The sequence below is a fragment of the Phycodurus eques genome, chromosome 8 (assembly GCF_024500275.1).
Source record: "Phycodurus eques isolate BA_2022a chromosome 8, UOR_Pequ_1.1, whole genome shotgun sequence".
NCBI lineage: Eukaryota > Metazoa > Chordata > Actinopteri > Syngnathiformes > Syngnathidae > Phycodurus > Phycodurus eques.
In genome coordinates, this window is record NC_084532.1 from 26809579 (window position 1) to 26829618 (window position 20040).

The 20040-nt window shown below is 43.4% G+C and overlaps 1 protein-coding gene across 3 annotated transcripts in view; it reads left to right on the forward strand.

The window, feature by feature from the left end:
• tp63 (tumor protein p63) overlaps positions 1–20040 on the forward strand; it is a 44750-nt gene that overhangs the window by 18345 nt on the left and 6365 nt on the right. Inside the window, exons 2-10 of one of the 3 annotated variants that reach the window (XM_061683226.1) lie at positions 395–652; positions 10774–10960; positions 11043–11158; positions 11797–11906; positions 12126–12262; positions 13438–13520; positions 13601–13725; positions 16877–17022; positions 19222–19369. In XM_061683226.1, coding sequence (XP_061539210.1) covers positions 395–652; positions 10774–10960; positions 11043–11158; positions 11797–11906; positions 12126–12262; positions 13438–13520; positions 13601–13725; positions 16877–17022; positions 19222–19369 — 1310 coding nt within the window. The remainder of the gene's footprint in view (positions 1–394; positions 653–10773; positions 10961–11042; positions 11159–11796; positions 11907–12125; positions 12263–13437; positions 13521–13600; positions 13726–16876; positions 17023–19221; positions 19370–20040) is intronic. The other 2 variants (XM_061683227.1, XM_061683228.1) reach the window with 2 other exon arrangements.

Here is a 20040-nt window from a genome sequence, read left to right on the forward strand (position 1 = left end):
CCTTTTTAGCTGTCGGTGTGAATTACAAACCGCTAATGCTATTGCTAATGCTAGTTTAACACATTCACTGCCATCGACGGCTTTAGAAGTCAAATATCCATGTTAACTGTATGACTAATGACCCTGAAATTGCGGACCGGAACCTATTTAACCTTTCAGCTACCAGGTTGAGGAAATAGATGGAAATCGCACAGTTGACAAGACCCAAAATATTTGCCGTTGATTTCCCAAGTCACGACGGACATGTTAATGCACCTTCAAAGACACCCTCCTGAAATTAATTTCATTGAGCACGGAAGAAAATAACAGGCACAGTCTACTTTGACAAATGTATTTCTTTAATCAATAAGTCATGATCGTTGACCCTCCCCGGCGTCCGCCGTGTCTCCCCCAGTCTCAGTACACCAACCTGGGCCTGCTGAACAGCATGGAGCAGAACATCCAGAACGGAGGCTCCACATCCACCAGCCCGTACAACACGGATCACGCCCAGAACGGCGTCACGGCGCCGTCGCCCTACGCCCAGCCCAGCTCCACCTTCGACGCCCTGTCGCCCTCGCCCGCCATCCCGTCCAACACCGACTACGCCGGCCCGCACACCTTTGACGTGTCCTTCCAGCAGTCCAGCACGGCCAAGTCCGCAACCTGGACGGTAAGACCACCAATCTACGAATACCCGTCTGCTGTTTTCATTGTGTAGCCTGTTTCACACAGAGAGCCAATTGGCAATCCGATAATTAACTGTGCTTGTCTGAAAAATGCTTTCAACACAACAGGGCGCAAGAAGTGAGGGGCCGGTGCATACAGACTGTGTCGTCGTCTGCTGTTTTCCTTTTTTAGCCTCTTTCACGCAGAAAGTCAATCAGCAATCACATAATTCGATGACGTCGGCACTTGTCTGACAATTGCTTTCCACGTAACAGGGCGTGAGAAGTGGGTGGCAGGTATATACAGACTATTTTCCACCTACCAATCTACCACAGAGACCCAATTAGTAATCAGATAATTAGATGATGTCTGCGCTTTTCTAGCAATTGCTCTCAACACAATGGGACGAAAAGGAAATGGCACCTACGCTATTTGCAGACTGTATAGTCATCTGGCATTTTCACTGTGTAACCTTTTTCACACTGACAGCCAATCAGCAATCAAAAAAATGTGATATCTGCACTTGTCTAGCAAATGGTTTCAATGCAATGGCAAGAGAAGGAAGCGGCTGGTATATACTGACTGTATATTGGTCTGCCGTTTTCAGTGTGTAGCCTCTTTCACACTGAGAGCCAATCATAAATCAGACAATTAGATGATGTCAGCACTCGTCTCACAAATGCTTTCAACGCAACAGAGTGGTAAAAGCGAGCGGCAGTAACTGTATATACAGACGCCGCTCTGTGTTTTCATTGTTTAGCCTCTTTCACATGACAACACTGCATTCCGCAGTCAAATCATTTGATGACATCAGCGTTTGCCAGAAGGTTGCTTTCCACACAACAGGACTTGAGAAGTGACTGTCAGGTGTATATAGTTGCTGCTCTGGATACCTGTCAGCCATTTTCATTGTGTAGCCTCTTTCACATGAGAACACTTTCACACAGCAATCTGATAATTAGATAACAACAGGGTGGGAGAAGAATGTGGCGGGTGCATGTAGACGCTGATTTGTGACGCTGCTTCGGCCGTTTTCATTGTGTAGCCTCTTTCACACACTGGCCGCATACCAACACTTTGACGCGGCAACACCGCATCCCAAAATCAGATAAGTTCGGTAACCTCAGCATATGCGTTGCGGAAAATGCAGTAAATTGTATCTTGGTTCATTGAGCGTTTCACTATTCTCTCCCCATTCCGTTCTATGGGAAAAACTGATTTTAAGGGAACTCGTCGCCATGGAGCAGATGTGGCTGGTAATGACAGAGCGGTCGCCTCACCTCGTCACGTGGCCACACCTGGACGGCCGCTGACCTCTGTCGTCACACCACCGTAAACTTTAACGTGCTGTCAGCCTTTAGAACACCTAAAATTGTTATTACCGCCCCAAAGGTGGTGTTTTTCTTCACTGATGTTTTACCAGAGCCATAACAGAAGCGAGAAATTTACTTCTCCAGCCCTGTTGCGTCAAGAGCAATTGTCAGTATCATGTCAATGTTGCGCTTTTGGGTAAAAAGGCAAAAGGCGGATAATTGCGGCTTTTGATGTTGCATCGTTTACACAACCCTCCATTTTGTGAAGCGTATGCAAATGAGTTGGCAGAAAGCGGTGACTTGTAAACAGCTGGACTGGCGTGGAGGTCACATGACATCCTTATTCAAACCATGACGACGTACAAAATGGCAGTCGAGTATTGTGCAATGTTTCCCAAGAAGCGCTGGGAAAGGGTGAGATTGTGACAACCTCCACATTCCCGCACAGAAATTTGTCTGCGAACGCCACACCTCGCACACCCAAACTGGGACATTATGGCACACTGAGACATGATTGGATCTCAGCAGAAATATTACAAAATCATATATATACCGTTCAAAACAACAATTGAATGTTACAGTACCGTTCATATGTTGCAATAACGGTAGCTTTACTCAAGCTAGGTGCAAGGCATCTATTAGGGGTAAGGCATTTATTTTCTGAGAAATGCATTTTTTATATTTAAAAAGAAAAAGAAAAATCTTACAAAACACATTTAAAAATATATTAAGTTAATAAATTATACAATTATTTTGGTATTGAGAATGTATATAATGTATTTATATGTATATAGTGATTAAAAACAAAACATAAGAAAGTACAAAATAGCAAACAAGACAAAGAAAAAACATCTAAAAGTGCTATTCAATAATAATATTTGAAAAAACAAATTTAAGAAATTATAAAGTCAAAAAATGCAAAATACCATTTTAAAATATTAAACAACTAATTATTTAAAATAAAAATAAAAAATAAAATATATGTTTTTGAAATTATCAACAACATTTAGACCATGTATATTTTTACTGTGGGCATTTATTTTACTAATAGAATTTTACTAATAGAATACTAAATAGTAGTTATTTAAAACGTAACTTTTTAAAAATGTACATAATTCGTTTTTAAATTACACAAAAAAACATAATAGATAATAATATATAGTATGATTCTATATATGCATCACTCCATACATTTTCTGAAAGTGACTATTCAGGAAGTTTATTAGTTTTCGTCTTGATCAGACTTGTCAAAAAAACTAAAAAGCAGGGATATGCACGATTAAAGATGAGATTATTATTTTTGATGGTAACTCATTTTTAGCAAAAACCATAAGCAAACACCAAATCGCAGCATTGAAATCACATAAAAGCTCCGCTAATGTTGGCCTCCTTTTTGTGGCGGGAGGAGATCATCAGCGATTACTTTCTGACGACTCCTCTCATGGAGACACACCTAATCCTCACCCCATCGCTTCACCTCTTCCTGTCTGGGAAGACGAGGGTGACACACAACACCATCCAGTCCACCTTTTCCCCGAAACCCTTCCCCACACTCTTCCTCTTCCCCCGTCGCTGATCTCCGAGCTCTGAATTAATGGCGCCTCGCCAAAGCTTATCCTCGGTCCCCATTGTGCATTGAGAAGATTGCCGGTGTTTGCCCAGTGTTTTGGGGGGGGGGGGGGGGTCGCTGGGATTACAGTAATGGATGGAGGGCCCTACTGCGGATAAGACGTGTCAATACTCCATTTTTGAGTCAATTGCGCCGCAGGAGAAGGAGGAGGAGGAGGAGGATGAAGGGTTTGTGTCAAAGAGAAGAGTGTTGCAGCGTAAGGCGGCAAGACGCAGCTTGTCCCGGGAACATCTGCGGGCCCGTCCCACGCCTCACGAGATGGGGCCGAGACTTGTTTGTGTCAGGGAGCGTGTCGCCACTCGCCCCTGGAAGCTACTGAAGGTGCAGCAGCAGCAGCAGCAGCAGGAGCAGGAGGAGGAAGGGTTTTATTTTTTTATTTGTATTTTTTTTTAATGAGTTGGGCTCGTGTTGTGGAAAAGTTCACACACACACACACACACCTTCGCTGGAGGACGCTAAAGTGGAGAACAGAAAATAAAGATCTGTGGTGCAATTAGGGAGTGGCGGCACATTTGCGCATTGGAAATCGTACGTTCAAGTGTAAGACCACATCGATAGCGATCGTCGGGATTTAAAAGAGAGAAAAGGCAAATCGATGAAGCGCACAAGGATTCAAAAGTGGAAAGGGCTTCGCAACGACGGTCGTATCTTGAAGTCGATTAATCGCCCGTCGCGCGTTGTGGCATTAGCAACACGGACACCTCACGGAAATCAATCAGGCGGTGCCTCAAGTGTGTGGAAATATTTGAATAAAAATGAGATTGGTAGCAGGTTCACTTGCAAAATATGCTAGCCTGCCCTGAAATATAAGAAATGCACAGCCACCTGAAAAGGCGCCCGCTAACGCTAGCTGACGAGCGGCCTTAAATCGTCACGTCAGCCGTTAGCGAATTGACCGAACGCCCTCTTGCAACAGTGAAAATATACTGAAATTGGCCTTGAAATAACTAAGATGTCAGTCACGGTGATCGCGGCGTTGACTCAAAAGGTTTGAAGGCAAACGGATGAATGAAGTGTTCATCTTGCTATCTCGCTATCTCAGAGGCTTTGGCTCGTTAGCTCGCGGAGACACGTCTCAGCGGCCAGAATCAAATGCTCGAGGATGCGAGGCCCGACAAAACGGACTGAAAACGGTGACAGCGATCGTGGTGACGGAAATGACTCAAAAGATTGGAATCGTTGCGTTTTGAGTTTTTAAAATTAAAACAAATGACGGCAAATCAGCAGTTTTTGCACACTTAGAAATCATGGTTTGCATCTTGTCCTTTCTTAGTTTGTCTTCGTGTATGGTTTGCGTCTTTCTTTCTTCATTTGTCTCCTACAGTTAACGCCTTCTTCTTTCCCCATTTCGTCATCTTTTTCTGTGGTTTGCGTCTTCTTTCTCCATTCGCCTCCTTCCGCGGTTCACATCTTCTTTGTGTCTTCTACAGTTTGCATCGTCTTTCTCCATTTGGTTATTTTCTTTGGTTGGAGTCATCATCTTTCCGTGTCTTCTGCGGGGGTTTCATCTTCTTTCTCTGTTTATCTTCTACGATTTGCATCTTCCGACTCTTATTTGTCTCCTTGCGTGGTTCGCATATTCTTCTTTCTCAGATTGTCTTCTTGGTCTGATTGTCTTCTTTTTTTTTGGTCTTCTTTCACCGATTGTCTTTATCTTCTTCTTCCGCCATTCATCTTCTTTTATGGTTTGCCTCTTGTCTGTATTTTTCTACAGTTTGCATCCTCTTTCTCCCTTTTTCTGTCTTTTATGTTTTGCATCGTCTTTCCCCAATTGCCTCTTCTTTCTCTGTCTTTCCTCATCTATGCTTTGCGTCTTCTTCTCTGTCTTCTAAAGTTTGCATCCTCTTTCTCCATTTGGCTGTCTTCTTTGCTCCGTGTCTTCTTTCTTTGGCTTCTTCTAAGGTTTTCATCGTCGTCTTTCTCCGTTTATCTTCTTCTTCGGTGGGCGTCTTTTGTTTCTGTTCATCTCCGTCCGTGGTTGGGATCTTCTTTCTCCATTTTCTGTGGTTTGCGTCCATTTCCGTGCTCACCCTCGTGCACGGTTTGCATCTTATTCTCTGTCAGTTGCTATTTGGCTACAGCTTTTTATGGTTGACATTTTCTCTGGCCTTCTACCATTTGTGTATCCCGACAGCACCCTGAAAGAACCCCAACTGAAAAACTGAAACTAAAACAAAACAAAGCCGCTGTGTAGCTGATTTGATGTCATAGACAAGGACCAGCGTCCGACTGGTGCTAGCTGAAGTGCTTTTCGGGTACGGTCAAATTTTTGTCATTTTCCTTTTTTTTTTTTATTTTACGGCACAGTTTCTCTTCTTGATGACGATTGCTGATAAATTACAGTTTCAGTAAGGCCTTTAATGGGAAAAAAAAAAAAAAAAAAAAGTCCGAAATTTGTCAAACGTGAAAAAGAAGAAACCTTTCTGTGGGCCTAAACCGAAACAGATCAAAACCTTGAACCACATGCTGCTTCACCGAAAACAACTTCCATCACTTTGAGTGATTTTCCCACAAAACTCATTTCCGATGTTTCTCGCTAGTGTTAAATGCAGGTTTGCCATGGAAGAAGGGTTGGAAAAAAAGAATGAGTCCTGCGCGTTATTGACGCTGCAGGCAAGACGCGACACGTCAGGTATGAAGCAGACAAGACCAGAGGCGCCACGTCGTGCTTGTTTTGTCAGGACTTGACTGGGGTGCCTGCGCCCGCAGCGCCTGTCAGCGCCACAGGAACGCCGCAGCTGGCGGGCCTGCCGGGACCTGCAGCTGCACGGGAACTTCGCTCGCTCGCGCGTACCGGGCCCGCCATCCGCAATGACGGGATGAACTCGCGAAATGCGCACCGTACATTTCACGCTTTCATCTTGCGAATAGGAAATCAAATTGCCATCCACGTCAGTTTCAGTCGTTTCCAGGTGAACTCTTTGACCTTATAGTGCAGTAGTATCAAGCGACCGTTGGAGTTCCAAAATAGGGTTTCGAGGCAGCAATAGGGTTTTAAAGTCAGGTTTCAAACCAAGGGTAGGGTTTTAAAGTAAGTGTTAGGGTTTAATGGAAGGTTTACGGTTTCAAAGTAAGGGAGGGTTAGGGTTTCGAAGTCAGGTTTCCAGCCGCTCTAAGGGTTTTAAAGTGGAGGTTCAAAATGGGGTTTTAAGTCAGAGTTATGGTTTCAAAATGGGGTTTCAGGGTAAGAGTTTCCAAGTAGGGTTTCAAGCCAGGGGTAGGGTTTTAAAGTAGCGTTTCAAATTTGGTTTGGGTTTCAAAATAGGATTTATGACACTGAGTAGTTTTATACTTTTGAAAACATGCAAACACATTTTCATTCAAAAGGAATCGTTTATTTATTTTTGTATGCTTTAAAAAAAAAATAAAAAATACTTCAGGATACTGGTCTGGGTGCGACACGGTGGCCGACCGGTTAGAGCGTCAGCCTCACAGTTCTGAGGACCCGGGTTCAATCCCCGGCCCCGCCTGTGTGGAGTTTGCATGTTCTCCCCGTGCCTGCGTGGGTTTTCTCCGGGCACTCCGGTTTCCTCCCGCATCCCAAAAACATGCGTGAATTGGAGACTCTAAATTGCCCGTAGGCGTGAATGTGAGTGCGAACGGTTGTTTGTTTCTGCGTGCCCTGCGATTGGCTGGCAACACCAGTTCAGGGCGGACCCCGCCTCCTGCCCGATGACAGCTGGGATAGGCTCCAGCACGCCCGCGACCCGAGTGAGGAGAAGCGGCTCAGAAAATGGATGGATGGATGGATGGATGGATGGATGGATGGATACTGGCCTGAGTTAAGGTTTGTATTTAGGGGTTTCAAGTGATTGTTTCAAGCAAGGGTTCGGGCTATGTGGAAGGTTTAGGGTTTCAAATTAAGGTTTCAAGTCAGCGTTAGGGTTTCAAAGTGGTCTTTAAAAATAGTATTGCTAGCCAAGGTTTTGGGTTTAAAGTCAGGGTTTCTCGGTTTTGAGACTAGGGTTCAGGTTTCAAAGTCTGGATGTGGGTTAGAGTGTGTGTTGACCTAGTGGGGACCTAAAAAGTGGCACCATTCTTCCTTCCTTCCTACCTGCGATGCTGACTTCCATTCTTCCTTCTTTCCCTCCTTTCAATTATTCTTTCCTCCCTTCTAACTTTCCATTCATCCTTCCTCCATCCCACCCATCCTTCCATCCTTTCTGTCCCACCTTTCATCATTCTTTCCTCCTCGTTACCTTGCGTCCTTCCCTCTTTGGATCCTCCCTCTCTCCTTCCATGCTTCCTTCCATCCATCCTCCCTCCCTGCTTCTTTCACTTTCCATCCTTCTTTCCTCCCTTTGTCCTTCCTTTCTTACATCCTGGTTTCCTTCCCTCCCTTCCTTCTTCCGTCCTTTCCAAGCTTCCACGCTTTCCTTCCTTCAATCCATCCTCCCTACCTCTCATCCTTCTTCCTTACATAATTCTTCCCTGCTTCCTTCCTTGCATCCCTCCTCCTTCCTTCCCACCCTTTCTTCTTCCAGCCTTCGACCCAACTTCCATCCTTCCTTTCATACATCCTTCCTCCTTTCCTCACGTTTTCCTTCCATGCTCATGTCCTTCCTTCCATCCTCCCTCCCTCCCTTCTTTTATAAAAGTTCATTTAAAAAGTGTCTCGACCTTCTTCTGTTTCCTTCATCCCCCTGGATGAAGTTGCTTTTTGCGTGCGCGTGAGTCTCGTCGCGGCCAACGGAAGGCTCGGCCTCGTGACGCGGCTCGGCGCCGCGCTACTCAATCCCATCATTCAACTGGTTATCGTTAGCTGTTAGCGCTGAGCAAACGAGCGCATATTTGAGCTGAAGAGTTTGTAGCCGCAGGGCAGGGATTGGTTGTGTTGTGTTCTCCTCGCGCTTCTCCTGGGAGGGTGCGAGGCTGGGATAGTTTGATATCATCTAAACAAAACTTTTAGCAAGATTAGATCTTTGCTCCTCGGCCCGTGCGTGTGTTTGTGTCTTTTGTTTTTCGCCTGCAGCTACGCAAAAAGCCGCAGCCTGTAATTATTCTAAACACCACACCAGAAGAAGACCATCCATGCCAAACATGTTTAAAAATGGCATATTTAGTCCCTTAACTAATGTGTACTTTAAAAAAAAAAAAAAAAAGTACTTAATGGTTAAAAATCATGCATTTCTTTCAAAGGCGTGGGCGCAACATTGAGTTTTATCCATGAAAACCGGCCCTGAGGATCAAAATGACTCAAAACCACATGTTTGGACAGCACTGATTTAAATAAACATATGTGGTTCGAGACAAATACTTCCATAAATATTGGAAAATGACACGTTTTACAGACAGTGCGAAAGTGACTTTTGATACTACCTCCAATGCCAACTCAGTCCCCTGATTTGGTCATTTTCTTCCAACTTTTCCAGGCTTTTTTCCTCCCCCAAAAAGTTTGAAAAAGGTACAAAATACCAGCTTTTACAGGTAGCACTTCAGATACAAACTCGGAAAACTGTCATGTCGACTCTGTCTCCTGATTCTACGCTGGTGCTGTCGAACAGAACTACTGCACTACAAGGAAGAAGCCAGGAAAAGTGGGGGAAAAGGCACATCATGTGTGAAATTCAGTGCAAAAGAGGCTTCTGTTACCACCTCCAAAGGCGGAAAATTGTCAAGTCAACTATTTTGCCTGTTTTACATGTCGGTGCCATTCATACAGGACTCAAATTGAACTGAGATGGTGTGTAAAATGTCGTCTTTTAAAGGCAGTGTTAAAGGTCTCGCGAGATGCTACCTCTGAGAGGGTCAGAACTGCCAGGTGGACTTCATACCCCCCATTCCGTGTCGGTGCCGTCTAACACAACAAGAACTGCATGCGGCGTGAAAGGCTTGCGATACGACCTAGGAAGGCGGAAAATTGGCGACAATTGGACACCCGTGAGCAGTTTCTTTGTCCCGTCACATTCGGCTCGAATCTGAAGCTTTTCCGCCTCATTTAACAGAGTGACGGCGACGCGCGGGGGGGGGGGGTGTCGGGTTCGAGTGCAGCCATCCGTCTTTGCCACCGACCTCTCGTTTTCGTTACACTTTCAGCCCGATTGGTCATCAGTCGATGGAAGGTAGGGAGGGAGGACAGACAAAGAAATGACGATGTATGTAAGGGCCAAAAGTAGCTATAGTTGTTTGAAGTAACTTATTTAAATAAGGGAGGAAGGCTGGTAGGAAGCAAGGAAGAACAGAAGGAAAGAATAGAAGGGAAGTGTGGAAGAAAGGAAACAGGGATGGTATGAAAGGAAGGAAAGAAGGATGAAAGAACCACTCCACGACCAGTAACCACAAATGAACTCCGTCCATCTTCCTTTATCAGTTTGCTACACCAGCGCCAGTTACGGCGCATTTGTTGTCAATTCCTTCCTAAGCTGCGGGCGGCAAAAGCGTAGCCTGGCTAAGCTAAGATGCCCCACAACCAAAGCCCCCCCCGCCCCCCCCCCCCCCCCCCCCCCCCCCCCCACCGTTCACCCTTAAGAAGATGAAAGTCAGGCCTGGTTTAATTGCGGCTGCAGGGTTTGTTTTTATGGAGCCGCTCGGGAAGTACCACAGGCTTTCCATCAGACATCTTCAAGGATGGCCGAAATGTACGTGTGTGTGTGTGTGTGTGTGTGTGTGTGTGTGTGTGTGTGTGAATTCAAGTGGTTGGTAATCACAGTCCTGGCTTTAACCTCCTTTTCGCCGCAGGGCAAAACAAGGCAGGGTTGGGTCCAGCCAACAGGTGTTGCGCCCGACTGCCGTCCCCTCATTTCAACCTGTTGTTGTTGTTTGGAGGCCTCGCTTGTAAATGATCATCGTACTTTTATATACAAGCCTTTTTGACGCAGAAATCCTGCTTTAAAAAACAAAAAAAACAAAAAAAAAAGGGCTTCTAATACAACCTCTGAAGCTGGAAAATTGCCGGGTTCAGTCCCCCCCCCCCTCAATTCCGTATCAGCGATTTTTATCATGGACAGCAACACAAGAAAGAGCCAAGATGTGAAAGAAGATTCCACAAATACTTCTCAAGACGGAACATTGCAGTTGCCCATTCCAGATCGGTGCCGAGAAATGAGAAAAAGACAGCGAATGCCGACTTACAGGCAGGCACCTTACGTGACCTATGATACTCCCGCCGAGTGCGAAACAAATTCACGATGGACTCCACTCTGCTTCATGTGTTCTCTTGTGTGTTCTCTTTCTTGGTCTCAGTACTCCACAGAACTGAAGAAGCTTTACTGCCAGATCGCCAAGACGTGTCCCATCCAGATCAAAGTTCTTACCACCCCTCCGCAGGGCGCCGTCATCCGCGCCATGCCCGTCTACAAGAAGGCGGAACACGTCACAGAGGTGGTAAAGCGCTGCCCCAACCACGAGCTCAGCCGCGAGTTCAACGACGGTCGGTTGATTGATGGATTGATTTATCGGATTGACTGATGGATTTCTCACCGTGTATTGACCACCATTGTATTCCGCACCAGGTCAGATCGCACCTCCGAGTCACCTGATCCGCGTGGAGGGTAACAGCCACGCCCAGTACGTGGAGGATTCCATCACTGGGAGGCAGAGCGTGCTGGTACCCTACGAGCCGCCTCAGGTGAGAATCGAGAACTCGGTATGATGGGTTTGTGAAAGGGGCTTCTGATACTAAGCTCTGAAAACGGAAAATATCCAGCTCGAGTTTGTCACAGTATTCAGTCCGTGTGCTCGTTACATAGACTTCTGGGAAAAAAGAGGAGGTTCTGAAGAATGTAGTATCTGGGTTACTAGGTTGACTTAGTCCCACCCCCGTTCCGTCTCGGTACTGCTTGAGAAAGGTGAAAAATGCTGTTTGAATAATGATGATGGGAGCTCTTGAGACAACATCCAAAGTTCTGGAAATTTCTGAGTTGACTTTTTACCGGTAGTGTAAAGGGCTACCTCGGAATGGGAAACATTTCGAAGCGGACTTTTTTCCCTCCAGTCCATCTTGGTGTTCTTTATACAGAAACAGAGCACACACAGTGTAAAACGGGCTTCAAAGATGGAATATTTCAGTCAGTTTTGAACCCAGGACCAGGCAGATGTGCTAACCAGGTGTCCACCGTGCCGCCGCAATTTTAACAGACACATAAAAATGGTGGATAAATATTTCATCTTCTATCCGAAGTGAATTGCTACTAATACTACCGCCAAAGGTTGGAAAATGTCATAGTCGGCAAAGAAATAACGACCTCGCTTCCTGTTTCCCTTCAGGTGGGCACGGAGTTCACCACCATCTTGTACAACTTCATGTGCAACTCCAGCTGCGTGGGCGGCATGAACCGGCGTCCCATCCTCATCATCGTCACCCTGGAGACCAGAGAGTACGTGGCGCACTGCAACAAAACTGGGTTTTAAAAAAAACAAATGTTTAAATCGGAAAAAAGGGCCTGAAATAGGGAATAAATTACTTAATTTAAGCAAAATAATCTGCTGATAGAACAGGAAAGTTGGACAAGTAGACATAGTGAGCTTAAGAAACCCTCATGGTGTTCTAAAACTGGAGTATGTGTGATTCTGTTTTTGTGTGTGTGCGTGTATAGCGGTCAGGTTCTGGGCCGCCGCTGTTTCGAGGCTCGCATCTGCGCCTGTCCGGGTCGCGACCGCAAGGCGGACGAGGACAGCATCCGCAAGCAGCACATCACGGACGCCACAAAGAGCAGTGAGGGTACGAAGCGCCGTAAGTAGAGCTTGGGGGGGCTCGGTGACGGGCTCTGCGGCTTTTTACCCCCTCGTCCTGTCCCGCACTAACGCCGCGTACGTGGAAAGCGGGGTGTCAAATCAGCCCGGCAGGTCGTAAAAGTTGCCATCCGGCATTTACAGGCCGCGTGGCAGCGGCTTACGCTATTACCTCTAAAGACGGAGAAGCGCCAGGTGGACTTTGGCAGCAGAAAGGGAGGGAAGTCTTCTTGTTCCCTGCTTAAGCTTCTGCACCCGCGATAAGCAGAAGTATATGGATGGATGGACTTTGTCACCCACATCAGTGAGACTGATTAAGTTTGAAAATGTCCGTTTTTATCTCAATGCCAGCCATTTTCGAAGCAGCGTTCCAGTTGTTTTAGAGCATTTTTGACTGATGTTTGGAGATCCACTGAATACTGTCTGCTGTGACAATACAAGCACCGAAAACCATACGAGACGGTAGACTCTCGTCTTTCACCAGAAAAAAAAAAAAAGTCTGTTTCTCGCTTTTTCTGTTCTTTAGTAATCGGCAGTAGAACAGGTTTGTTTCACCAAAAACACCGGTTTCTGACCAAAACACGTATACATACTCTGTTCGAGTGTGAGCAACTTGTCCGACTTCCAGCCTGTGGACATTTCTCTCAAAGCCGAGTTTCACTGCCTAAAGTTTACCTTCAACTCAAAAGCTGTGCTGATCTCCAATCCAAAGCGATGCAACACCGCCATCTACAGGCATGTGTTGGTCGTTACAGCGGTTTACAAATCTGAGTTTCACAGACAAGCTGGGCGAGACCCTCTTCCACACCATACCCGCTTCAAAATGTACTTGACGAACATTTTCGTCAATGGCAGTAAACTTTGGGATTTAGTTGACGAATAGCAGCAGTGAATAATTTAAGAGGTAGTGCGAAGGGGGCTTCTGATACTATTAATAGCGCATACACGGAATGGGGGTCTGAAGTATGACTAGGTAGTATGACTCACCCCTTTTATACGATTTTTCAGACTTTTAAGTTTAAGACACATCATAAGTAGAGCTTGGGGCCTAGTGACGACAGTCTATCCAACTTTTACCTCCCTTCCGCCTCCCTTTGTTTCCCGCTCTGCCATAGTAGACCTGAAACGTCACCGCTTCTCGCTCTTACCCGCCTTCTCCTCTTCCCTCTTTTGTAGCCTTCCGCCAGGTGTCTCACGGCATCCAGATGTCGGCCATCAAGAAGAGAAGATCCACAGACGAGGAGGTGTTCTGTTTGCCCGTGAGTCTCTCCTCCTCCTCCGTTCCGACCGCTTCGCTCCCCCCTTGCCTCCCCATCACTTGACCGCCTTCTCGTTTCAGATTAAAGGACGCGAAATCTACGAGATTCTGGTGAAGATCAAAGAGTCTCTGGAGCTGATGCAGTTTTTGCCGCAGCACACGATCGAGTCGTACAGGCAGCAACAACAGAATCTCCTGCAGAAACAGTGAGTACGCTTTTTAAGCCTTCTGGGCCACCGTAGTGCTCAGTTCTCAGCAACGCGGACGTGAGCGCATGCGTATGAAACAGGCGATTTTTTTATCTTAGACAGCAGACTCCGCCCGGCCGGCCTTTTTGACCCTGCAGAACCACTGTCGTCGTTGCTGACTTTTACAGGCGCTGCAGTGGAAAAATTAGCAAATAAGAACATTTTTAGATTGAAAAATGAAAAATATACACAGCTGTACACTGACTTTCAAGTGTGGCAACTTACTTAGCCGTCGCTCAGTCGATTTTTTTTGTGTGTGTGTGTGTGTTGCGAGCCAAAATTTCAAGGGCAAGCTTCACATACGTTGCCACTAGATGGCAGCAAACAACGCCAAAAGATGTGCCCGGCATTCCATTATTTGAGATACGACTAAATTAAGTCTACGAGCTCAGTCATGGGACGAATGAAACTCGAAAGTCAAGGTAACATTTTATTCTTCTGAAGAAGAAAAAAACGTTTTTTTTCTGACATTTGTTTTTGGGGGGAGAAAATATATATTTTTATTTTTCCAACCAAAATATTTTTTCCCCCATTCTTCCGAGAGAGAAATAAAATTGACAAAAACACTTCCCGACAAAAAAATCTGTATGTTTGGACAAAATTGATATATCTTTTTGATTTTATTTATTTCAAGACTAAAAATTTATTTTTTCCTCAGAAATTATTTTCCCCCCAAAAAGTAGAATTTTTCAGCAGAAAGAAATGCATTTTTCTATATGTCACAGTCATAGTTCATTGACAAAAGTTGCATTTATCTAACAAAATTGTTCTGAGAAAAGACAAAATGTTCTATTTTTGTGGGACAATTCCTATTTTATTCATTCTGTCGGAACAAATTATAGTCTTAATAAAATAAAGTTGTATTCCCCCCGGCCCCCTCCAGATATATTTTTGATTTTTACAAGAAATAAATGTTACAATTTTTTTTACATGAAACATTCTAGAACAGTGGACAGTATAAATGTGGGCAATATAACATACCAGTTTTCCTTCTTTTTCATTTCCGCCAACTTTATTACTCTCGTTGTTTGCATGTTGCCCTCTCGCGGCCAAGTGCAGCAGTGCACGTTTACTTCCTGGTCTTTGGGACTTTTTGCTTTTGACTTCTACTTTGACATTGTGCTTTTGTGTGTGTGTGTGGTTCCTCGTTGCAGTGTGATCAAAACACGGCTCGGCAGTCAGCTGCTGGATCCCGCCGGGGACGCCAGATGGCGCTGCACCTCCTCCTGAGCCTTCCTCATTCCTCTTCCTCCTCTTTCGCCCTCTTTCCTTCCCCCCAGACTTTTTCTGCCTTTGATGGGACTCTTTTGAACAGTTTGCATGTGTTTTGCGTGGATGTTGCTTTATTGCCAGAGCTGGACTCATTCATGTTATTGTATTGGGGGTGGGCCGCTGGGTCTTCTTATTTTTATTATTATTATTATTTGTTATGACAAAATGCTGGTCATGTTTTGTAAAGTCACTGCAGGACAGTTTGGGGAAACAAGCAAATGTTGTTTTTCTTCTGTTTGAAACAGATTCTCTCTTGTGGCTAATGCTAATAAAATTGCTTTTTTGTTTGGGTTATTATAATGTGTTGTTGTTGCTTTTTTTTTTTTTTTTTAACATTCTGATGCCGACTAGTGTCATTTACAAAATACATGCTGTACACATTGAAACATGAAAAACAGGGTCTCAAGATTTCAATATATGTTTAAAAATATATTTTAAATCAAAAAATAACAACAAAGAAATTATAATAACAAAAGGCTCAAACTATTATTTTAAATTAATTGTGAATGCAAATATATTAGTCACTGATGGTGTAGTGCACTGCTATCAAACTGGTGGGCCCGGGGTCCAGATCTGGCCCGCCACAACATTTTATGTGGCCCGCGAAAGCAAATCAAAATTGGTAATTGTGTTATATTGTAAGAACGTTGAGATATCGCAAGCATTTTTTGTTACCAACCCGCCTTTGAAAATAAATGTACTAGATGAAAAATGTTTTATAGGCTTCCGATTTTAAAAGTAGTTCATTCATCAGTTTGTGGTGTAATCATATGAGGTGGTAATTCCTTTACATGGGTTCAGTTGTAGCGGCCTTCAGAGGGAAGCCATAACTACGATGTGGCCCGTGACCAAATTGAGTTTGACACCCCTGTTGTAGTGGTACACTCGCCTGACTTTGGTGCGGGCAGCGTGGGTTCAGTTCCCACTCAGTGACGGTGCGAATGGTTGTCCGTGTCTATATGTGCCCTGCAACTGACTGGCGACCAGTTCAGGGGTTAGTCCGCCTTTCGCCCGAAGTCAGATGGGATAGGCTCCAGCGCCCTGCGACCCTAACCAGGATAAGTAGTGTTGAAAATGGATGGATGCAAATATATTAAAACACATTTTTTTACCAATTCAAAAACAACCAACATGTCATGAAAGATTAAAAATAAATAATGAAATAAAAATAATACAGTGTATCCCCGCATACTCACGGTTCGGCACCCGTGGATTCGACTATTCACAGATGTTTTTTTTAATTTACTAAAAAAAAAATGTCATTTTGAAATACTTTTTGAAAGGTTAAAAAAAGTAATCAATAGGCAAAGTTTTTCATCTATTAAAAAAGGAACCACCATTTTTACTTCATTGAATTTAACGTGTTTTAATGTATATTTTAAAGTATATTTTTTAAAGTGATAAACAATTATTTCAAAAAGGAAACAACAATATTCATTGAAAAAGACAGCCAAAATGTAAATTATTTTATATTTAAAATAAATGTAAACAAATCTTCAAAAATAAAACTTATTAAAACAAGGCAACAAAAACTTAAAAGGTCAATTTACATTTTTGTATTTATTTAAGCATAAACATACAAAGTAAATAAAACAATTGTAATATTTTCTATTTATTTTGAAAAAGGACAAACAAAATCATTTTTACATGTAAAATTAATTGAAAAGAATAACCAAAAGAAAACCAATCTGTCACAACTCAATATGATTTCCAGGGTGTCTGTGTATCCTCAAATTATGATTTCAAATATTAAACTTGACACTCAAAACGAACTGGATATTTTTGAACGCTGATCTTATGTGAGTGATGACGGCATCCGTGCCCTTTTGCCCCGCAGGACGTCGATGGCGCCTCAACCGGCGTACGGCTCCAACTCTCCTCCTCACAGCAAAGTCAACAAGCTCCCGTCGGTCAGTCAGCTCATCAACCCGCAGCAGCGCAACACGCTCACCCCGTCCGGCATGTCCGCCGGCCTCACCGACAGTAAGCGCCGCTCGCTTCCACTTCCTGTCCCGCGTTCAAACTCTTCCATCTAAGGCTGGGCGATATGGCCTTAAAATAAAGTCAGCCATCCTATTTCCAATTTTAATCTGAATTTTTAAAATTATTTTCAATTTTTCCACTTCAATAAAAAGAAAAGGCAATTTACATTATTCAATTCAGGTTCCCCCCCCCCCCTCCCCTCCCCTCTCTGAGATTTGCTTCCTTTCTCCTGGAACCAAACCTAGATGTATAAATTTTCTTGTCAACTTCCACAAAAAAATAGAAATAAATATTTTCTTTTCTATACAGTGGTGCCTTGAGATACAAGTTGAATTCATTCCGTGACTGTTTTGAGTTGAATTCAACTCAAAACAGTCAAATCATCTTTCCCCATCGAAATAAGTGTTAACTCATTCACTGCCAGCCTTCCCAGTTAACATGTATATTTGATTTCTAAAGCCGTCAATGGCAGTGAATGTGTCAATGCCATTAATCCGCTGTAGCGCCCCAAAAACCAACCCCAAATTTTTTTTATGCATTTTTAATAAGAAAAGGTACTTTACAGTATTTTACGGAAAACAACAACAACAAGAGTATCAACATAATTAAATAGAATGTAAAAAAATTCAGCGTTTTTTGCATCATGATTTTGTGCTTTAATTCAATGTGGGATCACGCGTTTGCCACCAGGGGACAGTAAAACACAACCATGAATATAATACATTTAAGAGTCGATGGTGTAACATGTAGAACCATTGCAATTATGCTGCAGTAATATTGTTTGCTTGTCGGGTTAAAACTACCACACCGTCGATGCTAGTTTTGTTTGCCCGTCTATAGTATTTTACATTGTGTGTTAGCATCAAGCTAGACAAAGTTGTGTGATTTGGATAAATACACAAAGTGTAATACTAGTCTTTATGAATTGTTCACTATCTGTTAAAGTGCTGCTTTGTGTGAAGTTTACTGCCACTATCTATTGCTCCTATCTCCACATGCTTGCTCACAACTCAAGACAATCGGCCAAGCGACGGCTCGTATCTTGAAAAACTTGCGAGTCGGGTCACTCGGAAGTCTAGGTACCACTGTAATGTGAAAATAAAAGTGCTTCTTCTTGGAGGAAATACTCCTTTAAACTCAATCTGCACCATATTTTTCGTAAACAATTTTAAAATGTTTCACAATTTACCATCAATACATTAACACCAAATATTCCCTTTAGGATTAATATGTAATAACAAAATTGACAGTGAACGTAACATGAATAAAAGGCGTTGCTTCCTCAACATTAAATCTGATCCCGAAAATCCTCCAATACGGATGGAGAGCAACTTCTTAGCCTTTTATGTCATTCGTGGGAAATTTATTTCACATGGCTTCCACCATCGAAATGGATCAACATGTGGCTAAATCACTGCTTTTTCACGGTATAAATGGGCATCATGTCTTTGACAAGCGCAGCGCCTTTGACGCCGCCATTGCCTTCCGTTGTGCTCGTCATGCGCAAAATAACGTGAAAATTATTCCGCTAATGTCTGTTTCTCTTATGGAAGTTGTCAAGCTGCCTTCCGTGTTCTGCAGACAGACAAAATTTCTCCCAGTCTGATGCGTGTCCCCGTTTCAAATGTTGAAATATTTTGGTCGCGTTAATGGTTGGGGTTTTTTTTGCCCGTCTTGACGCTGCTAACCCGAACCAATTCTTAATTACCAAAATGTTATACCTTATAGATTAAATTTGTATTCTAGCACAAGCAACATTTCTTAATTGTGGTGATTTTTGAAATCGTCAGTTTGTGCTAGTGTGTTATTTAGGCTAGTATGCTAGCTAATACTATTCGTGAGCCTCATGTGAAGGTGGTTGGTTTGTTTTGAATAATTTAAGTACAGAATAGAGTTATTTATGTAACATGGGTTCATGATTGTGGACATGCTAGATGCCTGGTGTTGACACTTTCGCATCCTCTGCGTTTTAATTGCTTTGCCGTCACCTTGTGGCATCTATATGTAATTACAAACCCATTTTTGCCATTTATGGCAGGGCTCTGTCCCTGTCCTTGATAAACAGCGGGGATTCACTGTATATTCATCGCCCAGCCCTACTTCCTCCCAATTCAAATCGGATGTAACGATAAGAAAGTTAAGCGAGCTTTGGTCTCAAATCTTCCGGCTGACCGACCGCCGCTGATTTTGTCTCTGCAGTGACTCCCATGATGGGCACTCACATCCCCATGAGCGCTGACATGAGTTCACTGAGCCCCACTCACACCCTGCAGCCCCAGCTGCCCCTGGTGCCCTCCTCGCACTGTACGCCCCCTCCTCCGTACCCCATGGACAGCAGCATCTCCAGGTACCCCGCAAAAAATACCATCCAAAATAAATTCAAAGCTTTGATCCCGAGGAAATTAAAACCTAGCTAGCTTTGATGTCACCTAAATACAGGGGAACCTCGACGGTCTTTAGCGTTAACCACTTTGAAGAGGAAAAACAAAAACAACTGTTATAACAAATTAACAAAATACATTTTTGTCAGAAAAGTACTTTCTTGTTAAATTTTGGCTTGAATCCCATGAGTTTACAACCCCCGCCCAAAAAAAGAGGTGGCATTCTTGAAAGATTGGTTTTGAAGAAATTCAAATTTTTCTTGGGGAAAAAATAAATCTGAAAAAAAATACAGCCTCATAATTACTTATTTCACCCCAAAAATACATTGTAAAAAAAATTTTCCCCCTCAAAAACTATTTTACTGCTAAGAAAATGACTTATTTTCCATTTTATTGTTAACATTAACTTTGTGACTTATTTTTAAAAAAATAAAATAAAATACAACTTTTAAATTAATTTTTAAAAATTCTTTGGAGGTCCAATATTTTGGCTAGTTAGGCCTCCGTAGTGACTCTCTAACATTGACGTAGTATAAAAGTGTCAATTTCATTTTTAAAAAACACCTTGGTTTTGTCATACGAGAGTCCAGAAAAAGCCCTTCTGACACCTACTTCTGTTTGACCCAGTTTTGTATCT